General features: G+C 38.2%; 1 protein-coding gene across 2 annotated transcripts in view; it reads right to left on the bottom strand.

The window, feature by feature from the left end:
* The window catches only part of DLGAP1 (DLG associated protein 1), a 146828-nt gene extending 132823 nt beyond the window's left edge, over positions 1-14005 (bottom strand). Inside the window, exon 1 of one of the 2 annotated variants that reach the window (XM_065627725.1) lies at positions 13049-14005. In XM_065627725.1, the coding sequence (XP_065483797.1) occupies positions 13049-14005 (957 nt within the window). Of the gene's footprint in view, positions 1-4057; positions 4109-13048 lie in introns of those variants that run through there. The other variant, XM_065627727.1, reaches the window with a different exon arrangement.
* Positions 14006-18123: the final 4118 nt, after the last annotated feature.

The raw sequence follows: 18123 nt of genomic DNA, 5'->3' as shown, positions 1-18123 counted from the left end.
TCATAAGTCATGCCATTGCTTTGTTTCCCGCTGATTCCAAACTCAAGACCTTGCCAACTTTCTTCCTTCCTTGACTTCTTTTTCTGCTACTGACATCATGATTTGGGGCCTTCCTTGAACTTCCAGGCTCAAACCAGTCCCTTCTTATTGTGCTGAGGCTGAGGTCTCTTTTCTCCCAGATCTCTCTTGATCAAGTCTGGCCTTGATAAACTCAATTGGAGCTTTGATGTTTTCCTCAGAGGACTCAGGATTTAATCCCGGAAGTGTACCCGAGTTGGTATCTTTATCAACATCTCTTCTTTGGCTCACTCTTCTTTCTCAAGACTGAGCATGCACAGTTAGTTGCTTTTTTTTGTTTGTTTGTTTTGTTTTATTTTGTTTTTGATATTTGCCTGACCTTCAGGAATATAAGTTCCTTAAGGCAGGAACATATTTCAAAGTCCAGTTTTCTCATCGAGAAATGGTGTGCAGAGTTGTGTATCTATAGGAAGTAATTGAACAAATACACTTAAAAACATTTAAAATATTATTCTAGAAAAGGCTAAGACTGTAGCTAAGAACTGGACTATTATAGACGGAGAGTACTAAGTACTAACAGAACCCACTAGAGGAGCAGGATTGAGTATAAAGCTCTGGTCTGTTTCCATATCAAACTTAAAAAAAAAAAAAAAAAAAAGCAATGTTTCAATTCTGGGGTTTCTAAGTTTATGCCTAGACCCCAGTTGATGCTCTCCTGGTGTGTATACATTTCTAAAGGGCAAATGAAGGTAATACTTGGTTGCGGTTTTGATTCTGATTTTTGACATACAAGAGTATGGAGCATTTTAAACTTCTTCTCCAGCCACTTATGACAGAGAGAAGATAATATTTTTTTCAGGTCTTATTCCTGCATTGGTTCTAGGCCTATAACATCATCAAACAGCAAAAATATAATCTATATTCCTACCACCCCTCCCATACATACAGCTCCTGCCTGCCAACTGTAAAACTGTGACTTTTTAAATCACACTTGTACAAAAATAAATTAACACAGGCTTAGTAAAATCAAGCTCTGCTGATATTTTGATTACATGCTCAGACTTATGTCAAAAGTTTGAAAGCTTAAGCAGTCTATTTCCAATCAGTTTTCAGGCAGATATTAGATATCTAGGTCAGAGTATGTAGACAATCTGTGACAGGCAATTTAAGCTGTTTAATATTTTATTCATTATGCTTTAGTTAAAGAAAAAATAAATTAGTGAATTAATCTTTAATGTGCTTAATAAAATATGTTCGTATAATGTTAAGGTCAGTGTCTTTAACTGAGAAAAAGTCAGAGGAGTTAAAGTTACAAAGCTCATAAGACATTCATAATTCAGGCAAGCCGAACACTTTAGTGTTATTAAATAATAGACACACTGTTAAATTTAATACTGCAGTTTATAGCTGCAATACTAGTGATGAGATACAGTTGCTGTGGGCACCATAACTCTGAAATTCTTGAGCTCTGTTGTCAATAATCCCAGACATAAGCACAATACCTTTCATCCTAAAGCTTCTCAAAATGATTTACATATGACAAACCAAGTCTTGAAGGTTGGTTGCAATAAATTTGCCACAAAACTTTCTATTTACACATCCAAACGCTGTGTAACATGCTGAGCTTGATGGGGTGATCTGGAGGAAGTTTCCAGTTTGAACTCTGCTTGCTCAACAAAGTAGGGCAGCTTATGAAAAAGAGCACAGTAGGTTTTTAATAGCTCTTCCACCTTTTGGACACTCCATTTGCAGAAAGAAAAAGCTGTGGTGTTCACACAGAGACCAGAGACAAGGCAGTTTCAGGGAGTGCCACAAACCCACTGCCGGGTTGGTGTGCTGGAGGTTACTTGTATGGGCAAAACCAAAGAAAATTATACAAATGCAGCCCAAGTTCCTTTATCATAGTATGTTTTTAAGGGTAAACCCTGTATCTGCCAAAGAGAAAATGATGCCTATGGGTAGAAAAAACACCCAAATTTATAGAATAGCCTAAAATAAGAAACCAGATATGCTCCTAATTTCAGTTTACACATTGAGGAAGTCAGAGTGTTTGTACAAACTATCTTACCTGCCTAGACCTGCAGTAGAAGAACGTAATTGATTAAAAAGCTATTTTGGTTTTCTGGCAGATACTAAGGCTAAGATTTTTTTTCCTTTTTTTTTTTTCTTTTCTTTTTTTTTTTTTCCTTTCCCTTTTCAGTAAGGTTTCAGTATTTGATAGAATGTTAGGGAAAGAAATTTGGGTCCAGTTCCCTTCTATCTTATTTCAGTTTCATAGAGTCAGGAACCCTGATTTAGGAAGCTGGAGTAGAAGAAAACAGTAAGACATCATGTAACTCATAAACAGTACTTGCAAGGTAAAGAAACACTTCAAAAGTAGCAGATTTTTTCTTTGGCTCTTAACAGTTGTAGTACTGCTGAAAGGATCTCAGAGCACTGTCTGTGTATTACTAGGGTAGGACAAACAACCCTTAAAGCTCAGCATTTCATTTTATTGTACCTATTTTGCTCTTCAGAAAATAGAGGCAGATAAAATATCAACATTTTAATGTTTCTGTGCCTGTAGTGAAATACCTCAAACAATACTTAGTAAAAGAAGTGACCTGATTTTCAAAGTGCTTCCTTTGGTGCCTAAAAGGAATGGCTGTAACAGCTTGGAGCAGACAATCCAATCTACTGTCACAGTAAAGTGTTTCACATCATGGGAAAGAAGTAAAACATAAAGCCTTCTCAAAGCTACAGATTAGGAAAATAAAATTGATCATGCTATTTCCTGTATTCTGTTTCTATACATATAGTACTAAACATATTGTAGTGTGCTCCCTTCTGTTGATCTGCAAAAATGCTGGGAAAAGCGTCTATGTTAACTTGCAACTCTTTTTTATTTATTTATTTTTTCCACTCAGGAGGTCTGCACAAATTTTCCCACAGGCTCTTACTTTGTTTGAATGGCCAATGTTATATCTTGCAAGGCCACATACTATACTGCACGCAAGTGCCTATGCATGGTATCTTCTGCCTTAGAGGATTAATGGCATTAAAATTGACATACCTGAGATAAAGCTGTTTCATGTTTTGAAGAAAATCATATTACCCTGGCAACACCATTTTTTCAGTATGAAAATATGAAGCAGGAACATCACTTGCATTATTGTTTTTAGTCTCATGAAAAAGGAGGAAGAGCTAAACTCAGATCTAACAATGAACATCGTTGCTTCTATTAAAATTGAACTATTATTATTCTCACTATTGCAGTAATAGCAAACCTGAAAACATTTCATCCTGCAAATGATCTGTAAGACCATGTACAATTCTTTCTTTCTAAGCCTAAAAATCAAGAGTGCACTTATAGAAAAAGTGCAGTGAAACAGAACACCCTTATTACTTGAAAATGCATAGAAAATATTCAGCAAAGGCCCCTGAGCCAGGCAACTCACTGAAACTTAAGACTTCCGTATACACCTAGAAATAAAATATTTGTCACAAGTATGAAAGCTAAGCCTGACTATGGTTTCTTTCTTCTCATTTAATGGCAGAGATAAGCTTCTTTTGTAAACAGAACAGATTGTACAGATTATGTACTGCCACTAGCCAAGAACTTAGTTGGATTCAGCTTCATTTAATGTATAGATTACCTGTCTTGATATTTTACTAAATTTATGTTGCTCTGGAAGTGTTCGTACTTTGTCACTACCCAGGCTGGACTGACTGGTCAATTCCTTTAATGCATTTTTTTTATATAAAGAAACTGGATTTTTCTAATAGATAGTCCAGGTCCCCAAGTAAAGAAACTAAGCAAACAAGTATACTGTCCCCTCAGTTTTCAAACATTTATTTCAAAAGTTCACGCATAGTTGTATGTGAAATAAAACCAGCATGTAAGGACAAAGGTAAAGAAAATCCTTTTTATGCAATTTCTATACAATACAATCAGGCTCTCTAATTCTCTTATTCCCTTTTTTCTTTTTCTTTTTTTCCCTCTTTTTTTCTTTTTTTTTTCCCCTTTCCCCTCCTCACACCAAAATTGTAATTAGCTTACCTTGTTGGATGAAATAGCAAACAGACTGTCTCTATAGCAAATTAAGTTCATTATTGATCTCTAGTTTGATTTGGTTTATTGCAGCTGAAATCATTAAAGCTTCTCCCTGTGCTTTGCCAAAGCAATGTGGATGACTATGGAAGGAGTGGCTAACCATCGCTCACAGCAGTAGACTTGTAACTTTAGCTCTCTATTAGTATGCAAATACTTAATGAAATGAAATCACACAACTGAAGAACAATGCTTAATGAATGCTCAGTGCAGATTTTCAAACCCATGCAATTTGGTTTTCTTAGCTGTTATTATGCCTCTTCTGCGTGCTGTTAAGGAAGTTTCAATTGCCATCTTCCTCTTACTAAGCCTATTCCTAGCACTCATGAATATTGAATTAATCAGACCAATAAAGATGAGTACCATTTCATTCTATCAATGTGCATGTGTTAAGAATCAATCAAGTATGCAAAAAAAAAAAAAAAAAGGAAGCCTTGGAAACCTTCAAGAAAAATATACGTTTAATAAACTTCAAGAGTTTTCAAGAAGGCAGATAGGAAGGTTGCTTCCATTTATGGCATACTTAGTATTCTCACTATCTGCAGCAACACAGTTATTATTTCAGGAATCAGATTCTACTATGAATTCATTTAGTTTAGCCTACTTATCTCCATATTATTTTACACAAAGAGCATTAACAGCCAAGACAAAGACGCTGTCTGATATAGAATAACACTTCCTCAATCCTAAGTGCCCATACCTTGCAGCAAACCTGCAAAAGCAGTGTGCAGAACTGCAATCTTCACATAGCAGTAGTTTGGGAAGTCTTCTATACCAGTATGAATCCTCATAGAGTAAGTCAATACACAAAATTCTTCAAGAACTGCTCCCATTTATAATTTTCATTGATCAAAAGGTGCCTTGACCACTAGCTTATCAATATGATTCACATCCTGTTTTATGAAGAGGAATGTATGTCTCCTGCACAAAACCACCAGGTCTTGATTCCAGATAATTTTTCTCCTTCTGCTTTACACACAAAAATCCAACCAACCATGAAGAGGGCCACGTGGAATACGATGATTCCAACCAAGGGCCTTGCAGCTTCGCAGCCCCAAACACATTCTGCAGAAAGGAAGGCAAACAGCAACAACCACATCTATTAGCTGAAGGAAACATAACTGAAAGTCATATAGCAGGACCTTCAGCCAGGACCTCAAATTAAGACTGCTTCAGTGATACTCATGGATGATATTTTCTCTGTGGCAGAGGGCAGACATTGATTCTCATCCTTCTCAATACCCTTGAAGCTTTCAGTGCAGTTGGCTATAGTGACATATGGCTCCTCGCCCACATAGGGATGACTGTCAATATGAATACCAATCCTTGAAAGGATACTTTCAATGAATAGTAACGGAGAAATATTCTTTCACTTCTAGACACGTTCTTTTGGGGTGAATCCGTTCTCTCCCTAATCACTTCACCACCTGCATACAGTGACCAGTTGGCATCAAGTGCCAATGCTGTTAAATGAGATGTCATTTTACCTTTCGCTACACATGACCATAAGCCCACTATCAAGCAGCCAGCAGGAAACTGGCTCATGGATGGAGAACATGTAGCTGAGTCTGAATCCTTGGAAGAAAACAGATGTGGTGGGGAGAGCACTTTGAGAAACAGCCCTTATGCTGTTTCTGTTGGCTGACTGTAACTGGATAATCTCTGGTGCTTTGCTAATGTTGTGCTCTTGCAGGCAGCAACTGTAAGTAATATTGTTAAGCTCTCATCTCCAGCTGGCTATTAGTTTCTCTCACATTTTAGTGTACAGTGGCCAGACTTTGCTGAAACTTCCACAACACTTTCTTTTGGATTATAGCAATGAAATATACCCACCTAAGAAGCCTTCATTCAGCTGTAAGGAAACCCTCCTACTTTCAGAACATCATAGTGCGTCTTCTCGGTGACTCCAAACTGCCACCTCTGCTCTGCAGTAGTGCCCCACTGGATATCAAATCAAGGTCATGGTCTTGACTCTCATCTGCTGGGAACTGAATTGCTAGACACCAGGAAATCTCAAAGATTTCCTAACAAACTGATTAGCAGGCTGGTGTTATGTCACTAAAGCAAACTTAGACACAAATTTATCTGCATGAAAGACTCTCAGAGACAATTCAAAGACTGTCTCTGGAAGCCCTGGCCATCACAGTGCCTCATCCAACTGCATTGCTCAGCCTTTGGTGAGAGAAATACATATCTATCAGAAGTCATATAATCTCTTTGCCCTTTGTCCAAACAAGACAGTCCATGGCACAGGCTCAGGGTAAGAGGATGAAAGGACAAACAATACTCAACAGCTTCATGTTCTTGTTGCTTAGTTCACTAGTGGCAGAAGCTCAGCTGTGCAACAAGCAGAGTGCCAGAGCATTTTTAGGGCAGAACAGAACCTGGGGACAGCTGACCCCAGCTCAGACCACTCTTCTGGCACTGTAGTATTCCCCACTCAAGATCTGTACTACAGTTTCCACTCTTGAAACAAAAAAAACAATAACAGGATGTAGGAGAAATGTTCCTTACTACTTTGCGCTGACTGAGGAAAACATATTGCCACTCAGTGTTTTTTTCCCGCCTACTTTGCATGTCTCCACCAGAAAAGTTAGTGATCTCAAGCTCAGATGCAGATTTAATTGATCTTCTTTGCTAGATTTGGTTTATCTTGAAGGTATTATTTTTTTCCCATTGAAAATAATAATATTAGAACACTCAGACATTTATGGCTACAGAAAGGGGTGAGATCCAGGACTGAGTCAAATCTTATCAATGTTTATCTGAAAATGAAGTGAAATAGATACCAAATGCCAGCTACTATATGCAGCCATAATTTTATAAATACTTCTGACATAACAGTATGTGTAACATAGTGTCATACAAGTATGTTGCTAAATCCTATGTATGGTATGCTAGCAACACAAAACAGGGATCCAGCTGCCAGAATTACATCCATTAACAGGCGTGCTATTAGAACACAGGGATGTTAATATAATAGAGTGAACCAAGAGTAACTCTTCAAGTTATCTAGAAAAAATAAAATTAGTGCCAGTATATTCAATACAAAGAAGTTACAAAATAGGGATAAAACTGAAGGACAGAAAATTACTACCTAAGGCACATGGGCAGGTAAAATTGCAGCTAAGCATGAAGTACTGACACTGCTGTAGAATAGCTTTCTTAGTACTTATGTGGCCCCATTAATGCATTACGCAGACACCAAAGGTCAGTCCAGGTTTTAATTAAAAGAATGAGAAAATAGCAGTTGTTAAGGTGAAATATGAGGCAAGATCATTCTCACCAATTTGGCCGACAATTTCTTGCCTTTTTTTCTTAAGGTAAATTAAAAGACTGCAAAGGTGAGGAGGATGGCTTCACTGAAATACTCTCCTATGTACTTATCTTGGGCAAGTTTGCAGGTAGGCTAAATAACCAACATGCTTCTTCAATGGAATTGTTATTAATATTTTTTTTTGTAAATTAACTATTTCTTATTTTATTTATATTTTCCAAGTGCCTACAAATTCTCTAACTTTATTCAATATTGATATTACCCATATTACAGCAATTTTAAAACTGAAATAAACTATCTTTCTGTGAATTATTTTTTTTTTCAGTTTTAATGTTCTTAGATACTAGTTTATTTTAAAATTCATGGACATTTCAGAATTTTCAACTGTTTTCATGATTATTCCATTACCTGGAAGCTGGCCTAGAATACATTATAACATTTGACATTTTATTTCACAATTGTTCAAATTGTTTTACTAGCTTTACTGAGAAGTATGTTTCATATGAGATCAGTAAAAAAAATTGAAACTTATACCTCATACACTTTGTAGTTATGACTGGAAAATTGAAGGTGAAATTACATATGCTTCATTCATTTTTATTTTATAATGGAATAAGAGACAAAAAGGCAGGTCTTCATATATATGAAAAAAGGAAGATCAATATTAATGGATTTTAAAATACAGCTTCCATGTAAATACAAGAGCATACTGAAAGATTAATTTGAATATGGTAGTTGTGACAGAAACAAATGAGGAAAAAGTAGAGAATAGCTGAAAATGCAGATAATTCAATGAAAAGCCCAGTATAACAGACCCAACATAAGTTGCTGTGTCATAAGGATAAACACTTAGCAATTTAACATACCGCATTAAGAAATTGTAGATACTGGTCCCTATTAGCACCCTGGCCAAGGGCAATGCCCCCTATCTGGGCATCCATGGGCACAGGCACAGTAAGAGGCTGGGATCAAGCAGTATCTCCTAAGAAACTGTGGAACTGGCTTGTACTGAGACTGGAAAGAAAGTCAATCTAATGCTACAAGTTTCTTAACACTACACATTATATAATCATGCACATTATAGACAACTTTCCCACAGGAAACTGAGCACAGTATGAATCAGAGCACTTCGCCACCAGAAAATTCCTATTGCACCCAGAAACTTGGCTTTTATCTTTTTATACTATACAGATTGGGGAACAAGATGCTGGAGAGCAGCTCCACCAAGAGGGATCTGGGGGTTCTGGTCAATGGCAAGTTGAACATGAGCCAACAGTGTGCCCTGGCAGCCAAGAGGACCAACCGTGTCCTGGGTGCATCCAGCCCAGCATGGCCAGCCGGGTGAGGGAGGTGATTGTCCCGCTCTGCTCTGCACTGGTGCGGCCTCACCTGGAGCACTGTGTGCAGTTCTGGGTGCCACAGGATAAAAAAGATATAAAGCTACTGGAGAGTGTCCAGAGGAGGGCTATGGAGTTGGTGAAGGGTTTGGAGGCGAAGCCGTATGAGGAGCAGCTAAAGTCACTTGGTTTGTTCAGTCTGGAGGAGAAGAGACTGAGGGGAGACCTCATTGTCATATACAGCTTCCTCACAAGGGGAGGAGGAGGAGTAGGCACTGAACTCTTCTCTCTGGTGACCAACGACAGAACCTGAGGGAATGGCAGGAAGATGTGCCAGGGGAGGTTTAGGTTGGACATGAGGAAAATGTTCTTCACCCAGAGGGTGGTGGAGCACTGGAACAGGCTCCCTAGGGAGATGGTCATGGCCCCAAGCCTGATAGTATTAAAAAAGAGACTGGATAATGCCTTCAGACACATGATGTGAATTTTGGGGTTGTCATATGCAGGGACGGGAGCTGGACTCAACGATCCTTGTGGGTCCCTTCCAACTCAGGACATGGTATGATTCTATGATTCTATGACAGTGTCCCACCAAGGGACAAGTGGTGCAAACGAAGAGCTCAGATGACTGCACCATAGTCCCCACGTACTGTACTTCAGTTTTCAAAAGTAAAATTTCCGTCCTCAGCCCCAAGTATCTGACACAACTGACTTCAGTCTCATCAAATGGGTTCAAAAGAAAACGTATGACTGACCCACACGAGCAGAAAAGAGGAAAAATAAGAAAAATGTTATCCTTTATATTTTTCTGTGTCTCTTAATGAATGGACCAAGGACAATGGGAATAGTAATTACAGGGAATACTGAAAAGCAAAACTATAATCAGAGACAAACTCTGAAGTGTATTTGATACTCTGTCAGCTTCAATAATAATGAATTCATAGAAAACAAGCGTGTAAAAAATATCTAGTTGTGTATTTAGACCCGATAGTTCACACAAAAAGCCCACTTCTTACATTTCGTCTTCAATAGTTTTGCTTAATTTTAATTTTTCCAGAGGAGAAGCTACCAGAGAAGTGGAGGCTGTCCACTGCTTTATATATTATTCTCTCAAGGGAGGGAGACCATTTTGAAGAACAATTTTTAGAAAAGATGAACAGTTCCTTCTCACTCTTCTTCAAATTTGTCTGACTATAAACCTGAATAAAATAAAAACACATTTCTGAAGTCAGAAGCAGCTCAAAAGAAGGACCTTATCTTTCTGTTATCCAGCTCCTCATTCTTGAAAGGAGAAATCAGGAGAAAAATACAATTTAATTCCTGTAATGCAGGTGAGATAAAAAACGTTTGCTTGACAGTCTTTAGACTGGTCCGGGAGCTAATATCTCTGTCTGAAGACACACAGCATTGAGCCAAACCTCCTTTAGACCCCCATGGATGGACACTGCACCTCAGCACCTGAGCTGGAAGTAGAGCCTGCCAAGGTAAGGAGAGACTGTGCAAAGCAGGAGGACTCTGCACTCAATTCAAGTTCCAAATTATGAGAAATAAGCCCATCTGTAACATAAACTACTGCCAACTCCTTCCACAGAACACTTATGTGGCAAATATCACACCAAGTGAGATAATTGTTTGTTATTTCCATGTCTTTACTCTGTGAATTTATCCAGATACTTTTGTGATAATAGTCCTTACCAGCAAATGTGAAGTCAATGTCGTCTGTGATCTCCGATATACTCAAATCTATCAGGATATAGAAAATAACCCTGGGCAGGCTGAGTTAAAAAAAAAGTCACTCCTTCATTGTATTCAGACACTATCACAAGAAGAGGTTGCATGAGCAAAGCAGTTGCCTCTTTCAAGGATCAGAGTTTATGTCCTGGGCCATAAACAGCAGCTTAAATTACAAGTGAGTTGATAAAAGCATCTATTTAATGTTTAATGAGTTAAAGCAATAAAGAAGCATCATAATAATTTAAATAGTCATCAGAGTTGTCCAGTATTGTAATGAATTTGCTGTTTTCATCTAACTTAGTGCATTTCTAATTGATCTAACATAGGGCGCCAGCCTTTTGGTAGAATGATGAGAAGGTCATCAGGAAAATAACAGATATACAAGAATACCTCTGCAGCCCACTAACAGAGTAATACTATGCTGCTGTTAAAATATATTTATATTGCAAGACAGCCAAAAGGCCTCAATTAGATTCTGCACCCCATTGTGCTGGGCACTGTGGAAACACAAAACAAGCCCCAAAGGGCTTGTAGTGTAAAAAGATAAGTGATCTAGCAAAGAGAAAAGCAATGGGATGCATTTGAAATAGACTGACTTTTTAATATCTGTATCCATTTGTCATCCTTTTAAGCTGCCAAGAGAGGAGAATAACCCTGACCTGCTTCCTCAAATCTAGCCTATTCTGTTTGAATCCTATTTCCAATGTTAATTGAAGCCTGGTTAAGATTTTTCTTTTTTTAAAAAAAAACAATTTCAAACCAGTTATATTTCCCTGGCTTTTACAAACAAGCATACAATTAGAAAAAATGAAATGAAATGAAAACCAAAATAAAACTGCCAGTAAGGATGGGAAACACGAGAATTTAGTTACTCTAAGTGAGAATTTAGTTATTCTAATTCCTGCCCTTGACAATTGTTGGACATATTTTCATACAGACACAGATAATGTCCTCTAATTCCACTTCAAGAGTCTATTCCTGTCAGTTAAACATTATCTAAAAGTCCCTACGGAGGTGTTCATTTAAAGCTGATGCTGGCACAGTTTTTTGCGCTTTTTTAGCCATCTGGTCACATACTGAATTGTCAGCTATTTTACCTAAACCCGAGAGGAAGATTGAAGGAGTAAACAAAAACATCAACAAAAGAAATCTCAGGGTCCAAAGTAACCACAACAATCAAGCCTAAAGTTATGATTTATTCTCACTCACAAAATTCAGACAAAAGAGGCTTAATACAAAAAACCCCAACCTCAAAAGGTTGCAACCTGAGGCTATTTTGAAACCTCTCTCCCTCTCCAGTCCATACAAAGAGCTGTAAACACACACTGAGCATTCATATTGCGCCCCCCCCCCCACTCTGCTAACAATTAATAGAAAATACACAGATCCATTTCTTTACATTTAAAACTTAGAATCCCAGAGGCTGGCATTCAATATTATTTTGCATGCCATTCAATAAAACCTTTTAAGATCAATTTTTAAATGTGGATGCCTCAGTCCTACGCTTTCTCTACATACTGACTTAAACAACAGAATGTGGAAGCTGACTGTCTCATTAAAGTGCCCATATGAGAAAACTTGCTACAGTTTTTATACAAATAGACAAGAGTCCCACTACATTAAAATGAAACCAAATTGTCTTAGCAAACCTCTTTTTTCCTCATGGTCTTCTCTCTTCTCTGTGCAACGTTGTTCCATCTTACACATACACTTAGATGTGCCATCAGTGCTTCATTTAAAGCGCATAAAAGCTATCCACAGCTCTCCTAAGGCTGAAACACTTTTAATATTTTCTGATCTATGTTACTGCCACAAACATTCACCGGCAGTATGATAGCTCCAAGAGCAGACATCTGATTCTTGACATTTAAAGATACAATACTGGTGAAAAATACTGACGCTGTATTAACTGCAAACAGCTTGTGAGGGAGTAGGTGATGTACTCCTAAAATGTATAATCAGAACAACCAATAATTGCAACCTTTTGATTTTTTATTTTTGACTCAAAGCCATGTGAAAGAGGAATAGCCAAATAAACAAATCTGGACATGTTACAGTAACTATTTTATGAGAATTTGTATTCTATGGCAAAAAGGAAAGAAGGTTGTTTTCCTGCTGGAGAAAGTATTAAGGTACCCCGAAGTTTCTCAAAAGGGTCTCAAAAGCTTTCGTAATAAAATAAGCAGTAAATGAAGGCAAATCTTGAAATTACAGAAATCAAAGAATTTGTATCCTGGTAACATTCGGTTAATTTACATTGTAATGCTAACTGCAAGTGCTACAACACCAAATTCTCTATACTCCTACTGTGATTGCCTTATAAATTCAAAAAGTACACAGAAAGGTCTTATTTTTCCCACATGAAAAAATTAAGCCTGTTCCTACATGAACTGTTTCTTTCAAATACTGAATGCTGGGGGAAAAAAAGAAAAAGAAAACACAGATTTATTTTTAATTTCAGCTGCATTACCCCTTGCTTGGTGGTCAGTGACCTCTCAGGAAAGTTGAAATATCAGGGCAAACCTCCATCCCCCACAAACACGTGAAACAAGGCAGAGCACAGTTAACAGCAATCAGCTCTCCACACTGTACCTGGAGGTACTGACATGACCGTTCCTGTTGACACGTCTCTGCCTTCACCACTGTCTGGTCCATGTTAACTGATGCTTTCTGGTAAACTTCACGGGCTCTGCTCACAGTTAATGTAGAGGACCAAGAGCTTTTCTTCATTAACTGGGAGTCCAAATTCACAGGCAGGTTTGCACAGGTAGAGCATTTGACATCATTATTGCTTCTGGATGACTTCACAGTATGTTCGCTAATGGTGTTATAGGCTTCCATAAAGTATTGGGAAGAAGAACGATCAGGGCATCTTCCCATGGTCATGACCCCACTGGGACCATGATAAATGCAAACGTCATTGTCCAAGTTGTCATCTGAACTCCACCATCCTGATGCATTGGATCTGGGCTTACCTTCTGATCGCCTTTCTTTACTCTTGCTGCGCTTCCCATACCTCATTGTCTGTGACTCCTCCGGGCTCGCTTTGCCCCCATTGACGCTCCCCTTGGATGGTCCCTCCAGTGAATGGGACTTGGTAAAGAGCTTTTGGACAGAATGAACCAGGTGCCGGATCCTCCCTGGGCTGTCACTGCGGTGCTCCATGGCAGTCCGCTTGTACTGCAGAGTGTGGTATCCGTCCCGATTCAGAGGCAGCTGCCGCTCAAACTGGTCCAAAAGGTTGGCAGGAATGCGGTTGGTCTTGTTGGCAGTTCCATGGGGCACCAGAGCACACTCGTCCTTGAGTTCGTGGTGGGAATTGTAATGCCTCCGGGGAAACGTGCTGCTGGCAATTTGGTCGTTGTAGGGCACCATGCACTCTGCCTGAAAGGAGTTCCTTTGAGTGTAGTAAGGGTGGTCTGCAGGATGGGGATCCACCGGGTTTAACAAATATGGCTTCCTGTCCGGGTGGTGTGGCAGACTATCACACGGAGGGTCACAGGCAACTCCATGATGATGACTACGGCTGCTAGATAATCCCTTCATCATTGATGTAAAGCGAGTCCCAAAATCATCTAATATGTATGGCTATGCAATGCGCAGGTCTCAGAGAAAGGCCTAAAAGAAAAAAATACAACAGAAGTCATAAGGTATCCAAGCTGTGAGAAAAAAACAGCTTGTGCACTTTTAGTATTCATTGTTTCTTATTGTAAAAATAATTCGAATAAATATTCTCTGATTCTTTTTATTCTTTGATCTCTCCCATGCCCAGACATAGTAATAGGGGATAGATAAATAACATACAAGAAACATTATATTTTTCCACCAGCTGGAAAACAGATGCAAGAAATTTTTTTCTGGTATGAAATTCACCATTGTCACCAATCCCCAGCAAAATAAAGATCACCATCTATACTCTTAAAATGTCACTCCTGAAAACATTTGTGGACAGGGGCCTCCCAGGAGCCCTTAATTGCTCATCTGCATGTCTTCTGAACCAAATAAATGCATTAAAAATATCATGTCCTTGATGGAGGGCTTTCTGGTTTACTTTAGGTACAACTAATCACAAACTTTTCTCTGGCTTCAATGTACATCTGTTCATGGCTCAAGTGAAGAGTAGTTGATCTCCATGTTGTCTGCCTAGACTTTAAGCATCTCGAGACAATATCAGAACATTATTTCTGTAAACTCTTATCAAATGAAGAATAAAATTGTAATATATTTCACTAACACTATCAGAATGAAGCCAAACCGCTTAATAAGCTATATATTTGGGCTTGTTGCATTCACTGTTTACTTCCTTCTATTCATAAAAAAATCCCAAACCAAACCAAAAAATCTTACTCTGATAATGCATGGTTTGGTTTTATTTTCCGTAATTTTTCAGAGGACTAAGCAGTGTTTAATATCCCTGCCTACTCCCTGTACCGTCAGGGAAATTGGAATAGCCAAAACATGCACACTGCTATAACAGTGTAAGGGATTTCAACAGTTAATACGTGATTGCAGTTATTTGGCCCTGAAGTGACTCACAATGTTATAGACTATTGAATACAAGGTTGAAAACGAAAATCTTCATCACAAGTGATATATTTACCACTCTGGTTGAAGCCAGATCTCCTCAATTCAGCTCCTGCCACTTGCAAAAGCCTGAAAGTCACTGCTACTGCAACCTCTGAGCTACTAATGCATAAACTGTGGGGTTTCAGATGTGGCAAAACATTCTTTTGGTGCTGTCTCAGCTCCTGATGGGCAGAGGACTTTTTAGAGGATACCCTCTTATACCACACACAACTGAAATGGGAGTCACTCAGATACTTCCTTCCTTTCCAGCATGGCTAATTATGTCTTACTTTTGGAAATGTCACCCTTGAGATCTTTCTTGGAGTATGGATAGACATGCATAGCAAACAGTTTTCCACTATGTTTCTCCAGTGTTCTCTCAGATAAAGTTCATGTTTTAACAGGCTGTAGACATTGTACCTACTGGCAAACTGGCAATAATGAAGTTTTCTAGAACAGAATTAAGTTAACGACAGTCTGGAAAAGCTTGCTCTGCTTTTCATCAGAACATATTTTATATTTCCTTCTGAATCTGTGGTGAGCTAAAGAGGATTTTTTTTCAATATGCTTCAAAGCTAGTGTGGATGTCCTGCATTTTACTCCCCCTCACAAAAGGCTCTTGAAATATTCCAAATGGATGAGCTCACCGGCTTACCTAAAGAGGAGCATGGCTGAAGGTACTTTTAAAAGCACAAAAATCAGGCCTTATCAATTATACTGTAGTGGCAATCCTTGGCACTTCTAAAGAGCATTTTACATCCTTACCAGCTCCTCTAAAAATGTGATCTATTAGACTGTGTAATAGAGAAACAACCAAAGGGATGTAACAATAGAGCCATTACTTGGATCACTGAAAATTTGACTTAACCAAAAATATCTTGCCAAGAAGAATACCACTAAAGGATATAACGACCAAATAGAAATGATCCAGTCTCTGGTATCTATGAATATCTTTCACAGTTGAAGCTTTGTGAAAACAAAACTTCAGCCAGTTAATTTTCACTTAAATCCATTTACAATCATGCAACTGTCCTCAAGATGACTGATAAATTATCTTAGGGCTTACAAAAGGCTAGTGTGCCATGAGGTAAAAATAATAAAACCTTGCCCCAAAGATATGAGAAAGACAGGGAGAAGTAAAGTGGGACATGCCCAGAACAGTGAAGTATTTTCATTTTTAATTATCTGAATGGTTATGAATTTTTCATTTTTGTGTACTGTGGAAAATAATACATGTAGACAAAGAACAGAAAGGACTAACAATTTTCAGAATAGCGAAGTCATGACAGGCACAGGGGACATAATGGAATTATTAAGAATATGTAGTCTTAATATATTGATGAAGTAAAATGGCTGGGATGAGGAAACACTTGGTCTGATTTATAGGCTGGGACAGAACAGTATGGAACATCTTGAAGATAAAGATGAGCTTAAAAATGTAAGTATGGTTTGACAGATGAGAGCAGCAGTGTTACCAGCTGTGTTTTAGAGGGACTGGCAATATGGATGCTGAGGAGGATGCGCAAGAAGTCTTAAAAAGTGAAAAAGCTTATGAGAAGTGACATTTGTCAGTACAGAGAGAAAGGGACAGGTTTTCCATAAATTGTGGAGGAAGATATAAAGCTTGGCTAAGCACTGCTATATGAGCATGGATGGCAAGTAGGATGGTGGAAATGTTTAGGAGAAATGATAACATTTAGTTCTATACCCATTTTGAGTCTGAGCTGCCAATGAATCTTCCATGAGGAAGTACTGGAAAGAAAAACAGAAAATAGATAGGATGATCTGCCCAAGAAGAATCAGATGAACAGATACAGAGAATAACAGAGAAAACACGCTCGTGGAAGCAAAAGATCACAGAGTTAAAAACAAAAAGGATGATAAATCTTTGAAGGAGCAGCAGATTTAAAAGAAGAGGAAAAAAGACGTAGAAAAGACAGGAGTGACAGAAAAAACAAAGTGAAAACAAAATGGAGCAACCAACCTGTACAACAAAAAGGAGTGATGGTAAAGGCTCCAAAACCTGGGAGAAATCGAAATTCAGAGTAAAAACTGTTTATTCCCAACTCTTAGACTGGTATATGCACTATGAGAGGGTTTTTTTCTGCTGCAACAGCATTGAAGATATTTATTTTATCATGTATCTGTTGTGATAAAAACCCATGAGTATTAACTAGAATGTAGCTACATTTTACCTTAACTATATTACTGCTGCTACAGTGTTGAAAGTCTAATGAATTAGAAAAAAATCAAGAATGTACTGTATTGCACCTTCCAGGAAGGAAAGAATAAGTACAGTATGCTCCACACTGAAGAAAGGAGTGGTGCTTTTGCTAAATATTTAGTGGACAAATTTTCTGCACATAAAAAACTCCAACACAATTCCTAAATCACTCTCACACCTCAACCCTGCTTTCATATGTTAATACACATCTAGAAAAAATACCCACAACACTATACAGCAGGGGTGTCAAACTCATTTTCACTGGGGGCCACATCAGCCTCGCGGTTGCCTTCGAAAGGCTGAATGTAGTTTTCGGACGGTATAAATGTAGGAGTAGTTACATTTATACAGTCTGAAACTACATTTGGCCCTTTGAAGGCAACCGTGGGGCTGATGTGTCCCCTGGTGAAAACGGGTTTGACATCCCTGCTTTACAGACTCTGATTCCATCAATATTTTTCAAAAAATATGCAACATTTTCCATAATTTTGTTGGCTGCACCAATCAATCAATGTTTAGTGCAATTAACAGCTGGAGAAAGGGCTATCTGATCATGCCATGAATGGCTGAGAGGGAGCAAATTAAAATTTTTATTGTATTGTTATTTCTTGGCCAAATTAGGAACATTTAATTACTTATGAAATGAGGCAAGATAATTTACGAACATACTCCATATTAATAAACAGTGGAAACAGCAATTCTATGGACAGCAGGCCAAAAACTCTTGATGGCGTAGGAATAAATGGGATGTTAAATAGATACAGCATTGTAAGGCCGAAGAATGCTTATTACTCTTTGCATTCATGTTACATTTGCTTTTGTTTTCTTGAGGATGCCCTGGGTAAGAAAGATACGAATATGTTCATCCCTAATGCAC

This window comes from Caloenas nicobarica, chromosome 2 (genome assembly GCF_036013445.1).
Source record: "Caloenas nicobarica isolate bCalNic1 chromosome 2, bCalNic1.hap1, whole genome shotgun sequence".
Lineage (NCBI taxonomy): Eukaryota > Metazoa > Chordata > Aves > Columbiformes > Columbidae > Caloenas > Caloenas nicobarica.
Note: the sequence above shows the minus strand (reverse complement) of the source record. Positions and strands in the feature narration are given on the sequence as shown.